Source organism: Bos indicus x Bos taurus, chromosome 8, assembly GCF_003369695.1.
Source record: "Bos indicus x Bos taurus breed Angus x Brahman F1 hybrid chromosome 8, Bos_hybrid_MaternalHap_v2.0, whole genome shotgun sequence".
NCBI lineage: Eukaryota > Metazoa > Chordata > Mammalia > Artiodactyla > Bovidae > Bos > Bos indicus x Bos taurus.
The window spans coordinates 48,233,508-48,259,975 of NC_040083.1; the positions used below are offsets into that span (position 1 = coordinate 48,233,508).

Genomic DNA, 26,468 nt, shown 5'->3' on the forward strand with positions numbered 1-26,468 from the left:
TTATCCTCAATGGTGAAAAATTGAAAGCATTTCCCCTAAAATCAGGAACAAGACAAGGGTGCCCACTCTCACCACTACTACTCAACATAGTTTTGGAAGTTTTGACCACAGCAATCAGAGCAGAAAAAGGAAATAAAAGGAATCCAGATTGGAAAAGAAGTAAAACTCTCACTGTTTGCAGATGACATGATCCTCTACATAGAAAACCCTAAAGACTCCACCAGAAAATTACTAGAGCTAATCAATGAATATAGTAAAGTTGCAGGATATAAAATTAACATGCAGAAATCCCTTGCATTCCTATACAATAGCAATGAGAAAACAGAGGAATTAAGGAAACAATTCCATTTACCATTGCAATGAAAAGAATAAAATACTTAGGCATAAATATACCTAAAGAAAAAAAAACCCTATATATAGAAAACTATAAAACACTGATGAAAGAAGTCAAAGAGGACACAAATAGATGGAGAAATATACCATGTTCATGGATTGAAGGAATCAATTTAGTGAAAATGAGTATGCTACCCAAAGCAATCTATAGATTTAATACAATCCCTATCAAGCCACCAATGGTATTTTTCAGAGAACTAGGACAAATAATTTCACAATTTGTATGGAAATACAAAAAACCCTGAATAGCCAAAGCAATCTGGAGAAAGAAGAATGGAACTGGAGGAATCAACCCACCTGACTTCAGACTATACTACAAAGCTACAGTCATCAAGACAGTATGTGGCACAAAGACACAAATATAGATCAATGGAACAAAATAGAAAGCCCAGAGATAAATCCACGCACCTATGGACACCTTATCTTTGACAAAGGAGGCAAGAATATACAATGGAGAAAAGACAATCTCTTTAACAAGTGGTGCTGGGAAAACTGGTCAACCACTTGTAAAAGAACGAAACTCGAACACTTTTTTACACCATACACAAAAATAAACTCAAAATGGATTAAAGATCTAAATGGAAGACCAGAAACTATAAAACTCCTAGAGGAAAACATAGGCAAAACACTCTCTGACGTAAGTCATGGCAGGATTCTCTATGACCCACCTCCCAGAATATTGGAAATAAAAACAAAAGTAAACAAATGGGACCTAATTACACTTAAAAGCTTTTGCACAATGAAGGAAACTATAAGCAAGGTGAAAAGACAGCCTTCAGAATGGGAGAAAATAATAGCAAATGAAGCAACGGACAAAGAATTAATCTCAAAAATATACAAGCAACTCCTGCATCTCAATTCCAGAAAAATAAACGACCCAATCAAAAAATGGGCCAAAGAACTAAACAGACATTTCTTGAAAGAAGACATACAAACACATGAAAAGATGCTCTACATCACTCATTATCGGAGAAATGCAAATCAAACCACAATGAGGTACCATCTCACACCAGTCAGAATGGCTGCTATCAAAAAGTCTACAAACAATAAATGCTGGAGAGGGTGCAGAACAAAGGGAAGCCTCTTACACTGTTGGTGGGAATGCAAACTAGTACAGCCACTATGGAGAACAGTGTGGAGATTCCTTAAAAAACTGGAAATAGACTGCCTTATGATCCAGCAATCCCACTGCTGGGCATACACACTGAGGAAACCAGAATTGAAAAAGACACATGTACCCCAATGTTCATCACAGCACTGTTTATAATAGCCAGGACATGGAAGCAACCTAGATGTCCATCAGCAGACGAATGGATAGGAAAGCTGGTGTACATATACACAATGAAATATTACTCAACCATTAAAAAGAATGCATTTGAATCGGTTCTAATGAGGTGGATGAAACTGGAGCCTATTACACAGAGTGAAGTAAGTCAGAAATAAAGACACCAATACAGCATATTAATGTATATATATGGAATTTAGAAAGATGGTAACGATGACCCTGTATGCAAGACAGCAAAAGAGATACAGATGTAAAGAACAGACTTTTGGATTCTGTGGGAGAAGGCAAGGGTGGGATGATTTGAGAGAATAGCATTGAAACATGTATATTACCATATGTGAAACAGATCGCCAGTCCAGGTTCAATGCATGATACAGGGTGCTTGGGGCTGGTGCACTGGGATGACCCTGAGGGATGGGATAGGGAGGAATGTGGGAGCGGGGTTTAGGATGGGGAACACATGTACACCCATGGCTGATTCATGTCAATGTATGGCAAAAACCACTACAATGTTGTAAAGTAATTAGCCTCCAATTAAAATAAATAAATAAAATTTTTTAAAAAGAAATGGGAATACTTTTTTTTAAATTCAAAGATTTTTGTCTGGGTTTAGGCCAAGTATGTTTCCAAAGTCAATAAAACTTCCAAAGTCAACCAAATAGTTTTCATTCTACAAACACTTTTAGGGTTTAGAATAATGTAGTGAGAACACTGAATTAGGAATCAGAACACCTGGCATGAATCCTCACCCTACAGTTTTGCAGCTGTTAGGTGGAAAGCAGGCACTTCCCCTCTTTGAGCTTGTCTCCTGGGCTGTTAGCAAAGGATTGTCCTAGATGGTGTAGATACCTCATCCACTGAAGCACATCTGTGAACTGTGTTTCCCCTAAGGCTTTGAGGCAGAAAAGCTGGTGACAATCCAGAGTGATGAGGAACTGGCCCTAAAGTTTTATTGCACTTTACATTTATAATCACATCTCTTACCTCCTTCTCGCTGCCTCTCATGGGCTTAGAAGTATGCAGCCAATAGGCATGTGGATGAATCAGTGGTCATGGAGATCATTTCACCTCTGGTGTTACCATCTGCTTCCTCTTGGAGCATTTTCACCAGGATATATGTTGAAGAACAATTGACATTTATAAGTCACCTTCTTGCATGCTTTTATCATGAAGGATCAGAAGAAGCTTTGGGAGTGAATGAGACAGAGGTTGGGAAAATGAGAGGATGGTGGAGTGTTTGGAGGATGTGGATCGAGGTGAATGCATCTGTGGATTTTATATCCTCTTGTTCCCTCTTTACGAGGCTTCTCTTGGAGTTAAATCCATCTAACAAATGTACATTCCAGGAGACTTATATGCACTACACATAGAAAAGTGACAAGGGAAGAAAAAAATTAAATCAGCACAGTGTGGATTTTTTTTTTTAATGAAAATTATAATTGGAGCACTCAGCAGTGCCTTGATAGGAGTGGATCAGACTGTGACCATGCACCAGACAGACATGGCAGAGCCAGGATTAGAGTGAGACATTCACCTTGAACACAGGAATTTAAAGGTGGGGAGGGCAAAAACCTTAATAATCAAGATAAACAATAGTGTACTGCAGTATTTTTAAAAATCAAAATTAATGCAAAAACTCCACAATGAACAAATACCAAAATTTTTAATAAGTACAAGATGTTGTTATCATACCCTTGCATTTCTTTGTGCAGCGAGAGTGGTTTTCAAACAGCCTGGGGTTCCCAGGCCCTTGAAACCATCACATCCCCTGCAGGGCATGTTGATGAGGGTAGTAAATAGTGTGAGGGCAGACAGATTGGGTAACTCAAACTTTTAAATAGAGAGTCATGTGTCTTGATTGTAGGGTAGGGCTTTTACTAGCATTTTCCAGTTGATTAAAAGACAGGTGAGTGTTCTGATAAATGTACATAGGAGCACATATTGTTCTTTTTCCTCAGGTTCTGATCAGGCCTAGCCAGCACTCCAGATTTAGAATGTGAAGTTGATGGTTTTTATCAGGGGAAAATTGAGATTTTTATAAGGAAATTAGGATAGTGATTAAGTAAAGTGAAAAGAGGACAGTGGAAGAGTATAATAGGATGAGAAAGGAGAGCTTTTTCATCTTATCCTGCTTCAGCCTCCAAACCTCTCTGCTTTGCCTCCAGTTTGACTTTTGATGATAATGGTTTAGCTACAAGTGACGTCTTGAGTGGAGAACTGAGTTCTAAGCTTGGCTGGGCCACTAATGAGATTGCCATCCTCAAACTTCCTTTTGTTCTTTGTTTAGTGAGTAACTGGGCTCGGTGACTGCTTATCTCAATGCAGCCCTGACAGTCCACATTCCTGCATGTACTGCTTTCTGTATTAACCTTGAACTCTAACTTTGATTAAGTGAATGTTTCTATTAATAAGCATTTCATAATACTTTGTTTCCTAAAAAAGGATTGCTAGGTTTTCTGGATGAAAGTTAAACTTTTGATATGATAAATCCTCACTCCCTGTTGCCTCTGAAGACATTGTCCCCTGCCTTATGTCCTTCTTCCATCTCTGCTATCTTCATAACATGCTCAGGTTTCTCCTACATGGGAAACAAAAGTGACTTTCACTCTTCCCCTATATTACCATTCTAACCTTCACTACCAAAGAGTTTTTGTCCAGTCATTTCTGTCTCCACTTGTCTTTCCTATTCATGGCTTCCTTGTCAGCATCTAGGACAGTAACTAAGACATACTTGGACTGGGTAAGTACTTTGGTAATGAAGTGCTTGCCCATGTGAAATCAGGTGTCTCCCCAGTCACTGTATGGAGTGCTCTCTCAGGGTCCTGACTCTTGCAGTTTTTGACACTGGTCCCTGTCCTTCCCTTCACTGCTGTCCTCGACACCTCTCTATCATGAGTCTCTATCTTCCCGACAGTGATTGTGCCTAGATTGAGCATGGCCTTCTCTTCCTTAATCTTACTCTCTTAAGTGGAGGGTACTGCTCAAGGCTTAATTTTAGCTTTGTTCTTTCTTCTACAGAAATCTCTTATACCACCAACTTCTAGGGATACCTAATCAGGGGAGACTGTCAGATCTGAATCCCATTTATAACTCTGTGACCTCTTATCCCATGTGTTCAATCGTTTTTTGGAGAGTTGGAGGTCATATTTTGTAGGCTTAGTATGACATTGCGCCTCCCTCATAATGGATTTTCCTGATAAGTTCTCTGTACTTTATGTCATATGTTCAGCCTCACATGCTCAAAAACTTACTCTCTTTGACTCCAGAGCTGAAGTTGAATGATTACTTTTTTCCAGCTATTTAAATTTCCCCAGCTTTCGGTTTACTCTTTTGTGGCTGGGGATCACAGTACTACTTCATGTGTTTATTGTGAGTATTATATCATTTTCACAGCTACTTTTCTGGGTGCTTTCCATTACCGAGGCACTGTGTTTACAAATGCTAACTCAATCCTCACAACAGCCCTATTGTGAAACTACTATCTCCATTTTACATGGGGAAATTGAGTCACAGAAAGGTTAAATAATATGTTGAATATACCACTGCCATTTTATGGTGGGGCCTAAATTCAAAATCAGGCAGTCTTAGTCAAGAATGTATATATGTAACCCCTATAATAAACTGCCTTCCACAAATGATATACTTAGAATGCTTTGATTCTTTCCTCTCCTCTACTAAGGGGCTTCTCTGGTGGCTCAGAGGGTAAAGCATCTGCCTGCAATGCAGGAGACCTGGGTTTGATCCCTGGGTCAGGAAGATCCCCTGGAGAAGGAAATGGCAACCCACTCCAGTACTCTTGCCTGGAAAATCCCATGGACAGAGAAGCCTGGTAGGCTACAGTCCATGGGATCACAGAGTCAGACATGACTGAGTGACCTCCTCTCTTCTACTGCTGCTGCTGCTGCTAAGTCACTTCAGTTGTGTCCGACTCTGTCTACTACCTAGAGCTAATAAAAGGTCAAGTTCTTTCCCTCATACTTATACTTTTCCTTTATTCAGAAATGCTCTCATGCTTGACAGATTGAAAGGGTGTCCCCATGCATGCCTGTCACCACCAGATTTATCTTCCTGAACCCAGGGTTCAATATGTCACAGTTCTGCCAAAGAAAATAAAAAACAGAGGGTCAAGTATTCTCATGATTCCCTCCCTCCTAGCTACAGAGTAACAAATATATATTAATTCACTAAATTAAGTATTCAAACACTTTTCTTTGGTTAACTTCACACCAAGCCATTCCAATTTAGGGCTGTCTCTCCCCTAGCAGAGTTTCATTTTTTATTTTCTGACTTCTAAATAATAAGATAATTTACATTCATCTCATTGCATCTACTCTGGGTGGAATAAACAATTAAATCACTGTCTAGAGAAAACATGATTTAAAGATATGGAAAATGACTAAAGATGTTATTAAATTCTTTTCTCCCTATCTTAATTTCCAGTGAGTTCTTCATGCCTGGGCTGGTCGACACACACATCCATGCCCCTCAGTACTACTTTGCCGGGAGTAATATGGACCTCCCACTTTTGGAATGGTTGACCAAGTACACATTTCCTACAGAACACAAATTCCAGAGCATTGACTTTGCTGAAGAAGTATATACCAGAGTTGTTGTAAGTATCTTGCATATGAGTATTGGTGTATTATATTCAGTCATCTATAGAAACATCCATTTCTTGGGGGCAGATTTAAGTTATTAAAAACAGGCAGTTAAGACTATCATGGACTACAGAGATGTTTTTAGTTCTTTCACAGCTCAGTGAGTTTGTGACCACTTCACCTACACAGCTAGTCACTAGCCAAGAAACACCTGAATCTAAATCCTCAAATCCCCCTGGGTTCTCATTACTCTTTTTTTTTTTTTTTTTACTAAATTTGGGTTTAATGCATATGTGTATTCCTTTACTCCTGCCAACCCACAGTGCTATTCTGGGCACCATATGGAATAGCTGTGTAACCTTTTTAAAGTTCTGTGACTCACTTTCTCCATCTGTAAAAAAAAAAAAAAATAATGACAGCACCTACTTCTTAGGATTGTTATGATAATTAAGAAAGTCTATACTTGTTAAGCTCTTAAAATAGTGCCTAACATATGTATTTGCTCTAAGAAATATCCAAGGAAATCTAAAATTAAAATTAGAAGGATATCACATTATTTTGGTAGCTTTTAGGATGGTCTCCTGTTGCAGGGCGTGTGGGAATGTGGTGAATATTAGCCCACTAGAGGGAACTATGGAGCTAATTCAGTCTGAGGACAGTGGCTGCAGTATGTGCCAACTATGGGCTGGCCAAAAAGCTTGTTTGGGTTTTTCCATAACATCTTACAGAAAAACATGAACAACCTTTTTGGCCAACCCAGTATATACTAAAGGCCCTGAAATACCCTTTCTTTCACTCTCTGAGGAAAACCAGCTCCCATTATCTGCTCCAACCCCAAGCCCAAGCGATTCAGCAGCCAGAGATAACTTCTGCATTTGAGAATTAAAGCTGCAAATATCTTATCTAACCACTAACTCTTGTCATGTAGAACACTTAGTCTGAGCATTCCTGCATTTTTGTTAGACTCATTGATGGGTTTTCTCTTAAAGTAGTGTTGTGATGGTGATAATATAATAAGCCTTATACAGTGACCTAGCCTTCCTGCCAGTTTCCCACATCTTGCAGCATCCAAGCCTTGAACAGTAAAAGCAAGTGTTGTCATTTATATATTTGCCTTGCTTAGTTATAAATTCAGTGTAATTGTGGATTTTACATATTTAGCATGGATCCACATGACACCAGGAAAACTGAGGACTAAAGCTGTGTAGGAAGTTGCTAGTGCATTGTGTTAATGAATCGTTTTAACCACACCAAATCTTTTATTCTCAAAATTTATTTTTGCCTTGCATTGTTCTAAAAAGAGATATCTTAAAATTGCATTGTGTACAAGAGAAGAAAATGAGTCATGAAATCAGAGCAAAGGAAAAAATAAACCAAGAAAAATGTATACTATGGGGGTCCATGCATTTGTTAGAATCTGTCACAAATTTGGCTTTAATTGAACCAGAGAGGGAAATCAAATATTTGCTGTCAGTGAGTACAAAATAGGAGAAATAGGTGTTACTCTCAACAAGTATTTTCAGTGTACATATCCTCTGTTTCTGATTGTGAGCCAGGCCCATAGACTTTAAGAGTTGGATGAGCTGAGAGTATAATGGACATCTGGTTAAGAAAGTTGAGATTTGCTAATTAGAATCTGTCCCTTAGGCTGAAGATCACCTGTGGCAATGCAAACCAAGGTGCTGAGGCAATACTCATAAATCAAGACATTTTTTGTTTTGTTTTTTATTGTCTGCCTCAGAAAACAGTCCTGGATCTATAAATAGGCAATCAAGACCCCAGAGTTTTGCACAGTAATAATTTAATCTGAAAACAATTTAAAGTATATGTTAGCAAACATCTCTTGAGATTGTTAAGAAAAAAAATTCCAATAAGTCAGTCCTAGAATATCTCCCTTTAAACATTGCAAACTGGGTAAGAGATTGAAATTTCAAATTGGACTTTGGACTGGAATGAAATAGAAAGACTGGAAAGTTCAGGAATTGGTATATTATATAGATTAATATGAGTCAAAGGACAGGAGAATGAGATTCTTTGTAAATATACTAAGACAAACTGGTTGCAAATATTCTGGATAATGGAATGAATATGTTTACTCTATGGGGTTATTGAAAATTCAGCAGATGAATTCAGTTAATTCCAAAGAGGTATCAAATAATTTAAGTACAAGGTAAAAAGACAAGAGGTCAGGGCCACTCTATTCCCCTATTTTAGCTTATGGAAATTATATAATCTGATAAGGGGCCTGTTGATAGTGGCTTTGAAGCTCATGATCATATTAACTTTTTTTTTTTTTTTTTAATTAGGGTCCAGTGGCTAAGACTCCAAGCCACCAATGCAGGGCGCCCAAGTTTGATTCCTGGTCAGGGAACTAGATCCCACATATCTCAACTAAGAGTTTGAATGACATAAGTAAAACTCAGCACAGCCAATTAAATAAATATATACATAAATAAATATTTAAATTAAAAAAATTTTTTTAATACCAAAAACATTATATTGGGGTATAGCTGATAAACAATGTTGTGGTAGTTTCAGGTGAACAGAGAAGGAACTCAGTCATACATATACAGGTATCAATTCTCCACCAAACACCACTCCCATCCAGCCTGGCATATAACATTGAGCAGAGTTCCACATCCTATACAATAGGTCTTTGTTGGTTATCAGTTTTAAATATAGCAGTGTGTACTTGACCAAATTCTTTAACTATCCCTTCCCTCCCTGGCAACCGTAAGTTCGTTTTCTAAGTTGGTTGAGTCTCTTTCTATCTTGCAAGAAAGATTATTTCTTTTTTGATTCCACATAGAAGGGATGTCATATGCTATTTCTCCTTCTCTGTCTGACTTACTTCACTCAGTGTGACACTTACATACTTCACTCAGTATGACACTCTCTAGGTCATCCATGTTGCTGCAAATGGCATTATTTCTTTTTTAATGGCTGAGTAATATTCCATTGCATATATGTACCACATCTTCTTTATCCGTTTCTCTGTTGATAGACATCTAGGTTGCTTCCTTGTCTTGCTATTGTAGACAGTGCTGCAATGAACATTGCAGTGCATGTATCTTTTCAGGCCATGTTTTTCTCTGGATATATGCCCAGGAGTGGGATTGCAGGGGTATATGGTAGCTCTATTTTTAGTTTCTTAAGGAACCTCCATACTGTTCTCCATAGTGGCTTAACCAATTTACATTCCCACCAACAGTGCAGAAGGGTTCGCTTCTCTCCACATCGTCTCCAGCATTTGGTCATATTAAGTTTGCAATCTATTTTGAGCTCAAAAGGCTTGGTTTCAACAATTCTTATCAAAAATTAAAAGCTGGGGAAAGGTTGGGCAACACAGCCACAATTTTGATGTTATTGCTGCTAGATTTCTTTATAAATGGGAAAAATACAAAATTGATCATTAATGGAAGAGCCCTCTCAAAAGCCTATGAGAAACCAGGGTGGAACAGGGACCTGGAACACCCAAACACAGAACATGTGAAGAAGAGTAGCTGCATTTTAAATGGCTTATCCAGTAAGATTTTAAAACCGGATTTGTTCCTTACTTTTTAAATTACATACAGAAGGCACCCACATTTGGCTGAACTCAGTGGGTTCCAATATGAGTAACTTTGTGGGTTCCTCCTTCTATTCTTCCTTGCCTGTCTTCCTCCCCCACTTTTCCCCCTACCCCACTCCTCTGTGAGCTCTCCTTGTCCTGTCCCTTAAATATAATTTGAGCCAATTCTTGAACTTTCTAGTCTCTCTAGTTTGTTCCAGTCCAGTATGAAACGGCAGTTGCTCATCTAGAAGCCTTTCTATTTGAGAACCTTTATCCCCCCTGACTCAGAGAAAGGACTTGCTCCTGGTGTCTGGTAGTATTACTTCCACTGTCATCATAGCTAATTAACTGAAATTTTCCATTTGATCTCTTCTTCAAGCCCGTTTTAGAAAGGTGTTTAAAGTGTTGAGAATTTAGAAAATGTCAGATTACACTTCTGTTTTGAGTTTCATTTTATTCTGGTTAGTAAATGTAACTTGTGTGGTTATGTTTCTTGGTAATTGGATGGATGGATGGTTTAGTCACTAAGTCATGTCCGACTCTTGCGACCCCATGGACTGAAGCCTGCCATGCTCCTCTGTCCATGGGATTATCCAGGCAACAATACTGGAGTGGGTTGCCATTTCCTTCTCCATTCTTTAGTTCAGTTTAGCTCAGTCGCTCAGTCGTGTCCGACTCTTTGCGACCCCATGAATTGCAGCACGCTAGGCCTCCCTGTCCATCATCAACTCCCGGAGTTCACTCAGACTCACTTCCATCGAGTCAGTGATGCCATCCACCCATCTCATCCTCTGTCGTCCCCTTCTCCTCCTGCCCCCAATCCCTCCCTAACAAAAGGTCAATTTTTATGATTACTCTGTACACTTTTAAAAAGACATTTTTGTCTGTCAAAATGACTTTTGAAAAAATATCTATTAGATTAAATTGTGTTACAAGTCTTCTATTAAGTGTTACAAGTCTTCTATCATTTTCCTCTAGTCTCCCATTTAATAGGATAAGAAACCTAGTCTTCTCTTCTTCAAGACAGAACCTCCCTCACCATGTCCTGTGTTATATCATGTGAGATTTTAGTTCCAATTTTTTTTTTCACCATCTAAATTTAAAATGTTTTAAATTTGGATGCCCAGTCTTTCTTTTGGATTCATTTTCTTAGGATATAGACAATGATAATCTTTCCCAATAAAGTGGGTGATAATCCAAACCCTTGAATTACCAAAAATTTGTTTTGACTCTTGAATGATGCACTTTAGCTCTACAGAGAATTCTTGATTTGCTCACCAGCATCCAATGTACTAATGTAAATCTGATTTTCTTTCCTTTCTAGTTAATTTGCTGTCCTACAGGATTTTCTTCATCCTTGTGTTCTGCAATTTCACTTATAGATCTGTTCTTTTTTTTTCAGCTCATTTCTTTAATATAGTATCATTTCCATTTTGGGAAATAAATCTTTCTCATGCACACATGCTCATTCAATTTCTCTGCCTCTCACCCGCCCCCTACCCCACCCCCACCCGCCATTTCTCTTGCTCTTAGTATATTTTCCTTTCCAATGTGCTCTTTCTTTTGGTAGCTCTTGTTAGGAAAACAGTGACATTTCTGTATATACTTTTATGCTACATTCTTAGAGAATGCCAGTATCCCAACTTTGCAAGTCATTGATTCACTCTTGCTGCTCAGTAGCCTGTTCCTCTTTCAAGGATACTGTGTCCTGTTATATACATGTAGCAATGCTAATTTTAGATAATTTTATGCCTCTGATTGTCTTAGTTTGGTCTGCTTCCTCATGTGTTCATTCAGCAATATTCACTAAGCCCTGGCTTCCTTGGTGGCTCAAATGGTAGTGTGTGCCTGCAATGCGGGAGACCTGGGTTCAGTCCCTGGGTCAGGAAGATGCCCTGGAGAAGGAAATGGCAACCCACTCCAGTACTTTTGCCTGGAAAATCCCACGGATGGAGGAGCCTGGTAGGCTACAGTCCATGGGGTCGCAAAGAGTCAGACACAACTGAGTGATTTCACTTTGCTTCACACTAGGATGCAAGCACTTTCCTGGTAGATGAAGATTGAATTCAATGCCTCTGTCAAGGTGTTAACTTTCCTCTTCAGCATATGATTCTGGCAGAAAGCTAGTGCATCCTTTTCTGTAACAGACAGGTTCTAAACATCCTTTACTTACAATCAGACATATTTTATTTCATGTGCTCAGTTCAGTCTCTGTCATGTCCAACTCTTTGCGACCCCATGAACCGCAGCATGCCAGGTCTCCCTGTCCATCACTAACTCCCGGAGTCTACCCAAACTCATGTCCATTGAGTCAGTAATGCCATCCAACCTTCTCATTCTCTGTCGTCCCCTTCTCCTCCTGCCCTCAATCTTTCCCAGCATCAGGGTCTTTTCTAATGAGTCAGCTCTTTGCATCAGGTGGCCAAAGTATTGGAGTTTCAGCTTTAGCATCAGTCCTTCCAATGAACACCCAGGACTGATCTCCTTTAGAATGGACTGGTTGGATCTCCTTGCAGTCCAAGGGACTCTCAAGAGTCTTCTCCAACACCACACACAGTTCAAAAGCATCAATTCCTCAGCGCTCAGCTTTCTTCACAGTCCAACTCTCATATCCATACATGACCATTGGAAATACCATAGCCTTGACTAGATGGACCTTTGTTGGCAAAGGAAAGTCTCTGCTTTTTAATATGCTGTCTAGGTTGGTCATTTCATGTGCTAAGTGTCTTAAAATTTGAAAAAACTGACATAAAAATCCAGTTTTCCTAATTCTGTTGATCTTCAAGATAAACCAACATCACTGATCTCTTAAAATTGGCTGAAGCTGAGTAGAGGCTGCTAGGATAGGGCGTGTTCTTTCCTATTATCTTAAGTCCAAATTATTTTCCTCCTGCAGACATTTACATTTCTAACCCAGTCCCATTCTAGTCAAAAGAGTCCCCTTATTTCATAAATGAGGAAACTGATGTTGAGAATGTAAAGCAGTTTTCTCAAGGTCACACAGGTCATATCTGCAAGAAGCAAGAACTCCATGTAGTTTTTCTCTGCACTTTAAAAAGCTTCTGCTGTGTGTGGGGCTTGGGGGGTATATGGGCTATCTCTGTACTTTCCTACCAATTTGCTGTGAACCTGAAACTGTTCTAAAACATGTTTTAAAATTTAAAAAGAAGAAGAAGAAAAAAAGCTTCTGCTTAAGACAGACCAAACTCAGGTAAATCAATACTTTTCCAAGTGTCCAAACAAACCAGGCAATATCAGTTGTGATTTGTTTCTCACAATCTTCCCATTCTTCTGTTTCATTCTGGGTGGAATTGTCCCTCATACTATTGTCATCGGGAGATTCCCTTTGCTTCTCCTCTGTGTTTAATTCCCATTTTCTCAACCTGGGAATTCTTTTTCTTTTCATCACTCTCACATTTTGTTAAAAGCACATTTTCTAGGAAATTCCTAAACTCCGAAAGCAGAAAAACATTTAAGACTTCGTATCTAATCATATCTCTATTTGAGTTTCACACTTGACTGATAATTTACCAGGGTATAAAATTCTACATTAAAAGTGATTTCCCTCCTTAAATCAACTATACTTCAGTGAATAAATAAAAAGTAAATAAAACAACTTTCCTCCAGAATTTTGAAGGCATTGTTATGCTTTCAGCATCACTGGTGATAACGTTAGTGCCACTGTGATTCCCATCATTTGTCTGTGATGGTTTCCTTTCTGTGGAAGCTTTTAGTATCTTGTCTTTATTTGTAGACTTAATAGCTTACAGTTATATGCCTTCCTTGGTTTCTGTTTTTCATTCACTGAACTGAGCATTCTATGAGGAGTTTAAGTTTGGAGACTAATATTATTTCTCAGACAATTTCACCTCCTTCCTTTCTTTTTTTAAAAGAAAACTTTTTTCTTCAGAACTCGTATTCTAAATGTTGAATTTCCTAGACTGAGCATATTTTTCTTATCTTTTCATCCTTGACTTTCATCTTTCTTTCCTGAAAAATTCTCTTCTAATTTAACCTTCTGTTAATTTCCATATTTCATTTTTTAGTATTTTTACTTTTGGAGAGTTCTGTTCTCTGATTTCCACAGCATTGTCTTTTTTTTATGTGTGTGTGGATATGATATCTTCTTTTATTTCTCTGAGATTGTTAATCAATTTTTTTTTAATCAAGCTTCCTCCTGATGCTACAGATTGGCTGTTTCCTCCAACATTTCTTTCCAGATTCTTTCTTCCTTTCCCTCTCCCCTTTTTTTATGGTAGCTTTCCACCAGTGTCCATTGAACCTTAAATGTACAGTAGTATTTGCCTGTGATGCTGTAAGACATTGATTGAAAAAGATGGGGTCACACTGGTTGCCTGGTAAGCTTCATTATAGGGTGAACAGTGAAGGCAGTGAATAGCCATTCTACGTGTGGATCCTAAATGTCATTGTGAGGACATCTGTCTTCTAGAGCCATTTATCTTCTCTAGAAAGAAGTCCTTCAGTCCTGCCAAAACTGGTGGAAGTAGTACCCGTGACATTTTGGGGAAGATGACCATGGGTCCCAGAGTCAGCCACCTGTCTACTTAAGCCTCTTCCTTTCAGCCTGTGCCTCACCTTGTCCTTTTGGGCTTATATTCTCTAAATACTATCCAATTTCTGCAAAGAGTAAATCTCTTTTGCAAGGAACTGCTGATTTCAACAGGAAAGAGTCCTGCCAAGGTTTAATCATCTGTATACACACTTTCAGCCAATTCCCTGTTGACAACCACATGCTTCTCTCTTTTTCCAAGTTGCCTCCAGGTTTTTATTCATGTTTTTTTCTTCTGTGAAGATGTTAAAATATTTCCTCTGCTCATGTCTCCTCTCTTCTCATGGGTTAATAAATGTTACACTCCATTACATTATTTTAGTGGAAATTTCCTGAGGAAGAGAGATAGATACATGTGATCAATCTGCCAGTTTGAACTACATAGCTGGCTGAATAATTTTATCCTGTAATTTCTAGAAAAAAACGTATTTATTCTTTCCCAATAAAGCTTGCATATCGATAAACAATCCTAAAAAGTCAGGAATTAGTATCACATTTTATAAATTCTGCAACATAGAACCTTGTGAATCTAGGAAATCAAAAGTTCTAACATTTTTGAAATATGAATATTTTTGCCATTTACCTTAATTACATTTCATGTCGAGATGGCATTTCTTAGTAAAAACATCTTAAAATTGAAAACCAAAATTCCATCTTCATGTGTATATGCCATGTGACTTTTCTGGGCACAGGCAATTCATGGTTTTTGTGATTTATTTTTAGAGGAGAACACTAAAGAATGGAACAACCACAGCTTGTTACTTTGGAACAATTCACACTGACTCATCACTGCTTCTTGCGGAAATTACAGGTGAGGAGATAAAAGGATGATTTACAGGCACGTGAAGCAGACAGGCGGACTATGATGGCAGGGACTTATACTTATGAGCAGTCCTGCTTTTTAACTGCTAGAATTTGAGCACTGCACGTCTTGCAAGTGATTAGGTATTTGTGTATTACAGTGGCCCTTGAACTTTTTCTATTGTTTAAGTAATTTGATTATTTACTTTTTGTTTTTGGTTGTAGGACGATGTAAATAGGTCTGTATTAATTTAGGGCTTTGGGGGGCAGATTTACTAATTCTAGCAATGACCACAGTTTATTCTAATCAACAGATAGTTCTTGGCTGTTGGCTAGACTCAGGGCACTGTGCTAGATGCTGGGAACGAACACAGTAAAATGGAAAATAGTCTCTGCCCTTGAGGAACCAGATAGGATTAACTGATTAATAGGTACACACATTGATTAATGGTCTTCCTTCATGGCTTAGTGGTAAAGAATTGGCCTGCCAATGCAGGAGAGGTGGATTCGATCCCTGGGTCAGGAATATCCCCTGGAGAAGGAAATGGCAACCCACTCCAATTATCCTGCCTGGGAAATCCCATAGACAGAAGTCTGGTGGGCTACAGGCCATGGGGTCACAAAAAAGTCAGACACAACTTAGTGACTAAACAACAACATAGATTAATAACCAGTAACAGCTGTAGTGTTCTTACTAGATGTCTGGTATTGTGCAAAGCACTCTACACGGATTAGTTCAGTTTAGCTGTAAATAGCCATCTGGGACAGTTATTCATGTCCCTGTGTTACAGATGGATAAACTGATGCTCAGAGAAGGTATGCAACATGCCCAAGTCACACAGCTAGTCAGCAGAGCTGAGACTGGATTTAGACTGATGATTCCAAAACTTATACCCAGCACATTGCCCACCGCATAGCAGGTGCTCAGTAAATACTACTGACTGATGTGCTGACACTACTGTTTGCAGGCCAAGGTAGTGTAAGCCAAGGACCTCAAGTGTGACACTAAAAGTAAGTATTGTGAATTTTGGAGGAGACAGAATGAAGCCAGAATTGGATCATCTGGAAAGATTTCATTGAAGGAACCTTTAAACTGGACTTTCAAGGGAGACAAGGAGAGAGGAAAATGCCTTTAAGACAGGAGAAGTGACATGAAGGTATGGGTATGGGGTCAGGAATGTCCATAGAGGATTCAGGAAGCAGGGGACAGAGGAGATGAACTAAAGGGAAGGATTCATTGCATGGTGGGATGGAAGAAGTTGGGCTGAGGGGATGATTCAGACTGTGGAGTGATTCAGATATGCATCAAAGACTCAAAAAAGATTTTGAGCCAGATAAGGTATGTGATGAAGGTGGTGATTTAAGGAAGAGTAATCTAATGGCCAGGTATTACAATGAATTACAGGGGAATGAGAGATGTAGAAAGACTTCTGAAAGACTCTTATGACAGAGGTAGAGATATTAAAATAATGAACACTGCCTCATGTAGCATCAACTTTCTAACTGAAATAGAATTCCTCTAGCACCTCTGATAAGCATTAGGTTCTTCAGTGCTGAGAACTTCTAGTAGGATTAAGCAAAATTCCCCACAGGTAACAATATTGGCAGTGGAAACAGTGAGCGACTTTATTTTCTTAGGCTCCAAAATCACTGCAGATGGTGACTGCAGCCATGAAATTAAAAGACACTTTCTCCTTGGAAGAAAAGCTATGACAAACCTAGACAGCATATTAAACAACAGAGACATTACTTTGCCAACAAAGGTCTGTCTAGTCAAAGCTATGGTTTTTCTAGTAGTCATGTACGGATGTGAGAGTTGGACTATAAAGAAAACTGAGCGCCAAAGAATTGATACTTTTGAACTGTGGTGTTGGAGAAGACTCTTGAGAGTCCCTTGGACTGCAAGGAGATCCAACCAGTCCATCCTAAAGGAAATCAGTCCTGAATATTCATTGAAAGGACTGATGCTGAAGCTCTAATACTTTGGCCACATGATGCGAAGAACTGACTCATTAGAAAAGACCCTGATGCTGGGAAAGACTGAGGGCAGGAGGAGAAGGGGATGACAGAGGATGAGATGGCTAGATGGCATCACGGACTTGATGGACATGGGTTTGGGTGGACTCCGGGAGTTGGTGATGGACAGGGAGGCCTGGCGTGCTGCAGTCCATGGGGTCACAAAGAGTCGGACACAACTGAGTGACTGAACTGAACAACACTGGCACTGCTACAGTTAAGAATAGTGACAGTATCTTTTCTAAGCCCTATGTGCCAGACAATTTATATACATTATTGGGTATATTCCTCATAACCTTGCACATAGTAGAGGACATTGCACACATCTGAGTTTAGACCTTAAGCAAATAATATCCTTCATCCTGGGTGTAAAGAGATATTTTACGTCAGGTGCCAATGGGAGAATCTTTACTACTTACAGAATTAACTGGCTTTTTAAAAAAATTGTTCTTAAATGGTATGATGATATTTTATACCCTCACTTATGTTTTCATAATGATTTTCATTTAAAATGTTTTTAAAGGGCTCAGAAAAGTACATTTTAGGAAAGAAACATGACTTGAAATTGTTTCTGTGTTTCTCACAGAAAAATTTGGGCAGCGGGCATTTGTGGGCAAAGTTTGCATGGATTTGAATGAGACTGTTCCAGAATACAAAGAAACCACTGAGGAATCAATCACGGAAACAGAGAGGTATGTTTGTCTTGATTTATCTTATGGATGGAGTTACAGATGGAGAGAAGAAACCCCTTTAACCCAGGCAGAATGTGCACATATGTCGCTGACTAGGTTTGTCTAACTTTTATGAAATTGACCTGATCCTTAGGAAAATGTTGCATGTCAATACTATTTTTGTATGTCAAGTTATATTTGAAAGCCTCTGGGTACGTACTATACTTTAGGAAAAGCAAATCCCTTTTTAAAATGAAGGATTTTTAAAAAAGTGAATGATTTGCCTACTTCATTATAGATCTGGGCTTCTCCTGTAGGTTAAACTTGTGTTGAGTGTCTGTGGCCTGCTCATTAAATTACTTTTGGTTATAGGTCATCCTATTGCTTGAGATCATGAGCTTTTGTTATATTCTTTTTATTTTACATGGGGATATGCTACTGATGCCATAGGTACTTTTTCTACATATATATATATATATATGTGTGTGTGTATATATATATATATATAACTTTATTTATTGGCTGTGATAGGTCTTCATTGCTACACTTGGGCCCTCTGGAGTTGTGGCGAGTGAGAGCTACTCTTTGTTGTAGTGTGCAGGCTTTTTATTCTGGTGGCCTCTCTAGTTTTAGAGCATGGGTTCTAGGGCATGCAGGCTTCAGGAGTTGTGGCTCCTATGCTCTAGAGCACAGGCTCAATAGCTGTGGTGCACAGGCTTAGTTGCTTTGCATCGTGTGGGATCCTGCTCCCCAGATCAGGAATTAAACCTGTGCCTCCTGCATTGACAGACAGACTCACCACCACTGAGCCACCAGGGAAGCCCTTTTCCCTACATTTCTTTAATGGCTTTCTCATGGTACCTTGAGGCTTTCACAAGGAACTGTGTTGTATGACACTCAACATCCAAGAAATACAGAAGGAAATTCTTTAGCTTTATACCTTCCTTAAGACCAAATGTATCCTGATGCAAAGTTTGAGAAGTCCAACTTTTCTCCACTCCCCAGGCCTCCACCTTAAGCGTGTCCTCTGAAAACAGTGGTTTAGAGGTTCCTATGTGCCCACAGAGAGAAGGAAGCACACATTTTCCCCTTAGCATTTGGCCATATGCTCAACTTTTCTAGGAATCTGTGTTTGTGGGAATGTGCTGTGTGCTAAGTTGCTTCAGTTGTGTCTGACTCTTTGCGACCCTATGGACTATAGCCCTCTAGGCTCCTCTGTCCATGGGATTCTCCAGGCAAGAATACTAGAGTGGATTGCCATTTCCTTCTCCAGGGCATCCTCCCAACCTAGGGATCGAACCCAGGTCTCCTGTATCTCCTGTGCTGGCAGGCAGGTTCTTTACTACTAGCGCCACCTCGGAGGCCCTGTTTGTGGGAATAGTGAACCCTAATTCACATTTTATTACTAAACAAAGTAACACCAGAAGGCAGGAGGCTATAATTCATAAATATTTCCAGCCAAGGCAGAAGTAGTCATTTCATAGGCCATGTAGATACCATCATCCCTGCTGATATAATTGGTAAGATCACCACCCCTGTCACTACCTGCCTCACGACCATGTCTGGCCTAGTCCTTCTGCTTTACTCCAACATCCATGCCCAGCAGGACCTGGCCTTTGAAAATAAATGATCTACTGGATTGTGTGGGCAAGCAGCTTCTACTTTAGGGAAATTGAAAGTGCAGAGCCCATGGCTTCTAAACACCTCCAGGTACATAGGACCCCACGACTCTAATGTCCATGGAACATAAACATACGGCGATGTTCCCTGAAACAGAGCTTAATGTATCTGAATGCCTTGAGTGCTGGGAATACTTGTGAACAGCCCAGCTGATGGTAGATGATAAAATTGCATTTCCCTGTGATTTTGTACTCCATCTCCTGGACTACAAATGAGAGAACAAAGTAATTACTACTTGTTAATCCTTAATTAGTGGTGGTGAAACATATTCAGCATTAGAAATGTTTATATTAAAATTAGGGCAAATGTAAGGATCATGTTTTTATCCTTTTAAAAAATTTATTTGAGAAATGCCTAAATTTTCTAATGTTACATTTGTTGTTTTCTTTCAGATTTGTGTCAGAAATGCTCCAGAGGAATGTAAGTAAACTTGTTCCTAGCTCACTTTTGGATTGCCTTTGTGTTGACTAGAGGATTTGTTGGTTTTGGTAGAGGTTAGTCTGTATGGTAAGACTGTATGGTTATGTTTTTCATTCACGCAAAAGTATTTTCCTAAAACCTTAAATTGTTTTCATGGGGAACCCATCAACTCAGCTTTGTAAGGTCAGGCATTTTTTTTACTTTTTCAGTGGTCTTCCCTCCCTCTCCTCTGAGACCTTCTAATTTCACAGGATGGGTCTGTGGGAAGTGGGAGAGGGCTTCATTGATGTAGACAGGTTGGTGGCCACTAGATGTTGTGGTGTGGATTGTTAGCTATATCACCATTGGCTCTGGCCTCTTGTACCCCCGATCGGGTCTGAAACACAGGTGGTGTCCAGCCAAGATGCCCCCGCCAGACTGCCTTGGTCCATAGATGTTTGGCATGTCATGTAAAGGCCCTAGCTAGGCACCTCCTTCACAGTGTCCTGGTGTTGTGAGCCTGTGGAGGCAGTGCTGTCTTCTGTCCCACCCCCCTAGCAGGCTGGTCTCTGGCTCTACTGGGCAATCTCTTAGATGGCAAACCAGACTCTTCCCTCACCATTTTTTAAGGTCCAATTGGAAACCATAGGATGCCTCAGTATTTCTTTCAGTCTAATCCTGGGAGACCTAGATGCAACTTAGTGGATCCTTAGCCTCACCACTGCCCTAAGATGTAGAAAGGGGAACAGACCACCACCTCATTTTCAGTTTCCCCAGCACTCTCCTTTGAAACATCTCCTCTGCCTCCTGATTCTCTTCATAAAAGCCACTCAGTCTGAGCTTTCATGTGTCTTGCATTTGAGATGGGGTCTTCTTCCATTGAACTTGGTGGTACAGAAATACCCTTCCTTGTCCTCAACCATGAGCCATTTCCATGAAACCCATCCACTACTCTTGGAATGAAGAACTATTCCCAGAGATGAAGATATAAAATCATGTTGTGGTATGAAATGCATTTTGGGGTGTGCTGCACATTCAGATATCCTAGTTTCTTTACCAAGTGTTTTTGCTGATTTCCAGTATACTCGAGTACAGCCCATAGTGACACCGCGTTTTCCCCTTTCCTGCTCTGAGACTTTGTTGCGTGAACTCGGAAACCTTGCGAAGGCCCGTGATTTGCACATTCAGGTGGGCATTTTTCTCCTGTTCATGCCTATGTCTTGACCTGCAAGACTTCTCTGTACTCTGAATTCTGGCAGTAATTTCATAATCTCCAAGTCTACTGTGGAAGAGGTAGGTTTCCCCTCTTTCCTCTTTTAGTTCTTTTGACTGGCAATTAGCATGACATAAGACAGATTAACAAGAGAAAACAGAATTTATTACATGCGCACAGGAAATCCACATAAGTATCAGGATTCCAAAGACAGTAAGGCAAGGTGAGATATATATATATATATATATATATATGTTCTAGACTAAGAAGAAAGTAGGGGTCTCAGGCTTCAAGCAGAAATAAGGCACTGAAAATAAGAAGTTACTATTTGGTAAGCAAATATGTGCTGAACCATTTTGAGCAAGTGGACTTTGCTAGGCTCCCCCTGTCTATATACCTAGTACCTTACTATAGTTATCTCTGATAATAGCTCTTTCCTGGGACAGGCTTCCTATCTTAAGTAGGTGGTAAGGAGGAAGTTCAAAGCTTCTTCTGAGTCTTTTGGGCCTTGATTAGTTTTTACCTCAAAATAATCTACATCCAGAGTGGCACACTTTGGGGGCAGCCTGCCCTTAGCCTCATAAGATCTCAAGATATAGCAACATAGGATATAAGGTTCCTTAGGGACATTACCTAAATCTAGCTTGCTATTTAGCTAAAAACCTGAAGGTTCCTTTTGCCCTGAGTCATCTCCAATCTGGCTGCCAGAGATGAGGACATCTTAAGTAACAGGGAGGATTAATGACAAACTGGTTACCTGCTCTCCATAGGATACATCTAATGCGTTTCTTTCCTGCTTCTCTTTTGATACTTTCTCAGTGTTCTAATCCTTCCTTTTTGGAGGAACCATCTATTATTTGAAAAGCAGAAAGAACCTAATTTCCACCTTACAAAAATGGATTTAAAAGCCCTTTTGTTCCAAGCTTCTTAATTTAAAGTCAGGAACAAAAAAAAGTATATCTTACTTTGTCATTAAGTGGTTGCAATTTAGGAATAAAACACTTTCTCAAGCTTCCAGCTGGGTTAAAATTGGGAGTTGGGAGCTTTCCTCCTCCATTCAAGCTACATTACATACTGCACTAAAATTTTTCCTCTTAAGAGTTGACTATCCAAAAACAAAGGGCATGTCAGGGAAAGGCAACACATTGATCCTTTATCATTTCATAGGATGGAGGATTATTAAGATTTATCTTGTTAGGGTTCATTAACTATTTTTGTCTTTCCCCATTTTTTTTTTTGGTGGTCTGTGATATTTGAAATTTTTTATTCAATCCCACACAATTGTAGGGAAGGAAAAAATTATCCTTTACATTTTTAGGGCCACTGGCTGGGCCTGAAAACTAAACTGACATAGATGGATTAACAGGAGAAAAGCATACAAACATATAAGTTTTATATGATACAAGAGCCTCATTAGGAAACAGAGACACAATGAAACATACCTGAGTATTTTTATGTTAGGTATGGTGACGAGTGTACAGTCCTGGAGGAGCAGGATGGGTTAAGGAGTATGAAGCAAGCATAGTAAACAGGGAAAACTTAGCAAGGCCTGGTTCTTCTTGGTTTCCTTTGTCTTCAGAGATAAGGGTACTCCTTTCCTTTAGGTATAGGGTGGGAACCTCTCATACAAGAGTTTTATGACCTGTTTCAGGAAAAAGGGGGTGAAGGTAAGGTCAGATTGAACCATCCTACTTTTACCATTTTCTCAAATTTCTTCGGCTTAAAATATTCAGTATTCCAAGGTGCCATATTTTGGGTTAGTGTGTCCTGAACCCTGTAAACACACAGAAGAATCAAGTATTTACTTGCTGGAGGTGTATATACATGTATATGTGCATATTTACTCAAATTTATCAAAATGACACAAACCATCTGGTTTTCCTTTCCTCTCTTCCAACGTCCATGCCCATTTCTCAGTGATCTAGATTTCCTCAAGGCAGAGAGAGAGCTCATTCTTCAGATGGAACTTTCTGTTTTTAGTCTATTGTTATTTTTTATTTATTTGGCTATTTATACTCTACCTCTGGGAGGAAGGGAAGTGGCATTGCCATTTCTGGAAGTAGTAACTTGCTCATGAGTTATTTCTTATAACATATACTATACTCATCACTGGTTGGTCAGAAGTGATTTTTGTTTTAGGTGAGGGGTCGGTATGGTGACACATCGTGTCTCAAAAACACTTTATACCATCTCAGGTTTTGTGGTTCCCTGGAGAAAGGAGTGTTGGGGCCAGGACTTGCTTGTTTTGCTTGTATGTGCATTCTTATATGCTCTTTCTTGATGATGTCAGGACTGTTTGTCTCTTATTTTCAAGCTATTTCCTGAAGAAGAACTCATTCTGGAAGCTGACAAAGGGGACAGAATGGGAGCAGGGTCCCAGAGCCCAAACCTGCTTCATTCTGTATGGCAACTCGTTTATACCTTTTAAATATTGAATATCTTTGAATTTTTATAAGAATAACACATTGAAAGCTAAAAGAATTTAGAAAATCACTCATCTTGCCCAACACTTTTATTTGCAAGATGAGAAAATGGAGGTGGAAAGAAAACAACTGACTTACCCTAAGACACATATGTAGGGTCAGAACCTGGGCTAAAATTCAACTTTTTAATTCATATTTCAGCTTTTTTATAGTAAACCATGCTCTATGATTTTGATGGCCAATGAACTCTTTTCTTAAATGGCCAACACCAGAAAAGGCAGATGACTTATGAATAGCTAGGCTCCTGACTCTCTTCAATTAGTATTTTTTATTTTTACTTATTCTTGCTATAGTTTGAAATTTGAAAAGACTGTTAGAAAGCATTACATGGGTTAGGGTTAGAATAGTACATGTTCATATAAGTATATATTCATAGTTTCATTGTCATATATATACTAAGAATTGTTTTAAATAAAATACATGAACCATCCGTTATTTTATACAGGAAGGTAGACACCATCCACATCATTTGGGGGTAGGAAGTATAATTTCTAATGGTATTTTACATTAAGAAACTGAAAATGTTATTTCTTTTCTTGTAGAGCCATATAAGTGAAACTCGTGATGAAGTTAAAGCTGTGAAAAACTTATACCCTGGTTATAAAAACTACACAGATGTGTATGATAAAAACAGTCTTCTGACAAATAAGGTAAATTGCACATCATGATACAATCTATATGAAGTAGGGCATATTTATCTAAATTTTAAAATCTCAGTAGAATCTTCAGAATTCTGTAACACATGCATTTTCCAAATAAAAGTGCACAGTGTGCATATGCATGTGTGCATACAATTAAAAATGGGCCGGACATTTCATCCCTAGTGAATAAATCATTAAATTTATTGGTAAATAAATCTAAAAACTTCTTTGAGGGTGGGAATGTCATTTGGTCCAAGGACATTTTTGTCAGTATCCATTAGAATGTGAATGTGTTTCTCTTTCAGTTAGCAAATGTATTTCTGAAGATCCATTCTGTAAGGAACATGAGTAGGGATGTTAATTACATATGAAAGTTAAAAAATGGCTATCAGTAGGGAATTGTTTAGATTACAGAACATAGGTAATTAGAATTTTATCCAGCATTCACAAAGAATGAGGTATACAAACTTACAAGGGAGAGGGTTTGTAGAAATATTGTTTGATGTGTGTTTGTACATGTGTGGGTATATGCTCACTTAGCAAACACTGCCTGGAAGACAGACACTGAATGTTAAAAGTGATCCTTCCTGAGGAAGAAAGCAGAGGACTTTTGACATTTTTAAACACTCTAAGACTGCTTTTTTAAAGAAATGAGTATGTATTATATTTATAATTAAACAATTTTAAGTTAATTAAAATTAATGAGTGAGGAGAGATCTCATTACAGCAATATATCCCCTGGCCTTGGCCTTTAATGAAATGTATGAACTGCATGGAAAGTTTAATTATTATGGCAAATGAATTCTTAGGGAGTATGTGAGCAGACATCTGAATATGATTGGTTTCAAAGGTTAATATTCTGCATAGATCTTGTTTATGCTACATTGTAATTTTCACCCTACTCTACATCTATTTCCATATGATTAATAAATTAATTTGCATGTTAATTTGCATGTTAATTTTATTTGCACAGAGGTTGGAAAGATTTTATTTTAATGATAATTCTGTGGTCATTGAACCATGCTCCCCAAAGAAGAAAGCTATTTAAATACAGGTTTTATACTGACAGAAAAAGAATTTTGCAAGAGTAAAATCTTATTCAGGAAAACCCACAAATATTATCAGGATTAAACATTAAGAGAAGTCTCACATGTGTGCAGTGCCTGCCTTCTTGAATCAATTTTACCAGCTCAATACCTGGTTGGGAGTGAGGACTAACTTTAGCACTTTGAAGTGGTAGACTCCACCTGGAATGCTCTTCTCTCCAGACAGTGATGGCACATGGCTGCTACCTTTCTGAAGAAGAACTGGATGTATTCAGGGAACGAGGAGCGTCCATCTCGCATTGTCCCAATTCTAACTTATCGTAAGTCGGCAATTATGGATTGGTAGATTATGAACGTTTGGACTGCAGAGCAGCAGCCAGATATCTTTGTTTTCTGTCAGTCCTCCAGTATCTCTCTTCTGTAGTTATGTTCGATTGGGATGTGACCTAGATAGAACGATGCCTGTCTGTACTACACTGAGGAGACTGAGAGCACTTAAAAAGAGGCGATTTTTTACAGAGTGTACATTTGAGGAGCACCATATCTCTTAAAATTTCTGAGTTTGCACAAAACAGAACAATAGGAAACAGAGTTCAAAACCAATAGCACTGAGAATTTAGAGCTAAGGACGGAAAGAGTGCATATGCCAACCAGGTGTTCTAAAGAGAGGGTACTGACCTCCCATTACTTTGTGTTGTACAAACTACCAGAAATGGTGCAGCGCTACCAGAAGCCGTCACCCTTTGCTAGATGTCATGCTTCTGTACCTGACAAGATGCATTTAGGAGGGACCCTGTCCTACTGTTAATTCCCCAGGATGGAGAACACTTTATTTACAACTTTTTTTTAACCTTTTGAAAAGTTATAGATGCATAAGGGAATCAGATGAAAGTTGCCTGTATCTTCACAGAAAAAACCCCACAGACATGAAAATGCTGCATCTAATTTTTGGGAATTCATGGATCCCATAATGCCAACCCGTGAATGGTAGGCTAAGAGTTCCTGTTCCAGGATTTCATACTGAAAGGATCTCTCATTTCTGGTGTTAGTTGACCCAGAACAGAGCGAGAGGCAGGTTGCAGTGGATCATTAATATATTCATTCAATAAATTTCTTAGT

The 26,468-nt window shown here is 38.9% G+C and overlaps 1 protein-coding gene and 1 long non-coding RNA gene across 4 annotated transcripts in view; one reads left to right on the forward strand and one right to left on the reverse strand.

The window, feature by feature from the left end:
- Positions 1-26,468, forward strand: part of GDA (guanine deaminase) — a 127,455-nt gene that overhangs the window by 72,476 nt on the left and 28,511 nt on the right. The window contains exons 3-9 of the mRNA XM_027549468.1: positions 6,119-6,290; positions 15,123-15,210; positions 17,803-17,908; positions 19,960-19,987; positions 21,047-21,154; positions 24,205-24,312; positions 25,572-25,669. Of these exons, the coding sequence (XP_027405269.1) occupies positions 6,119-6,290; positions 15,123-15,210; positions 17,803-17,908; positions 19,960-19,987; positions 21,047-21,154; positions 24,205-24,312; positions 25,572-25,669 (708 nt within the window). The remainder of the gene's footprint in view (positions 1-6,118; positions 6,291-15,122; positions 15,211-17,802; positions 17,909-19,959; positions 19,988-21,046; positions 21,155-24,204; positions 24,313-25,571; positions 25,670-26,468) is intronic.
- LOC113897118 overlaps positions 12,501-26,468 on the reverse strand; it is a 105,581-nt gene continuing 91,613 nt past the window's right edge. For 2 of the 3 annotated variants that reach the window (XR_003512266.1, XR_003512264.1), the window contains 2 exons: positions 22,622-22,821; positions 12,501-14,731 (listed from right to left, as the gene is read on the reverse strand). This is a non-coding gene — a long non-coding RNA (uncharacterized LOC113897118). Of the gene's footprint in view, positions 14,732-21,322; positions 22,822-26,468 lie in introns of those variants that run through there. The other variant, XR_003512265.1, reaches the window with a different exon arrangement.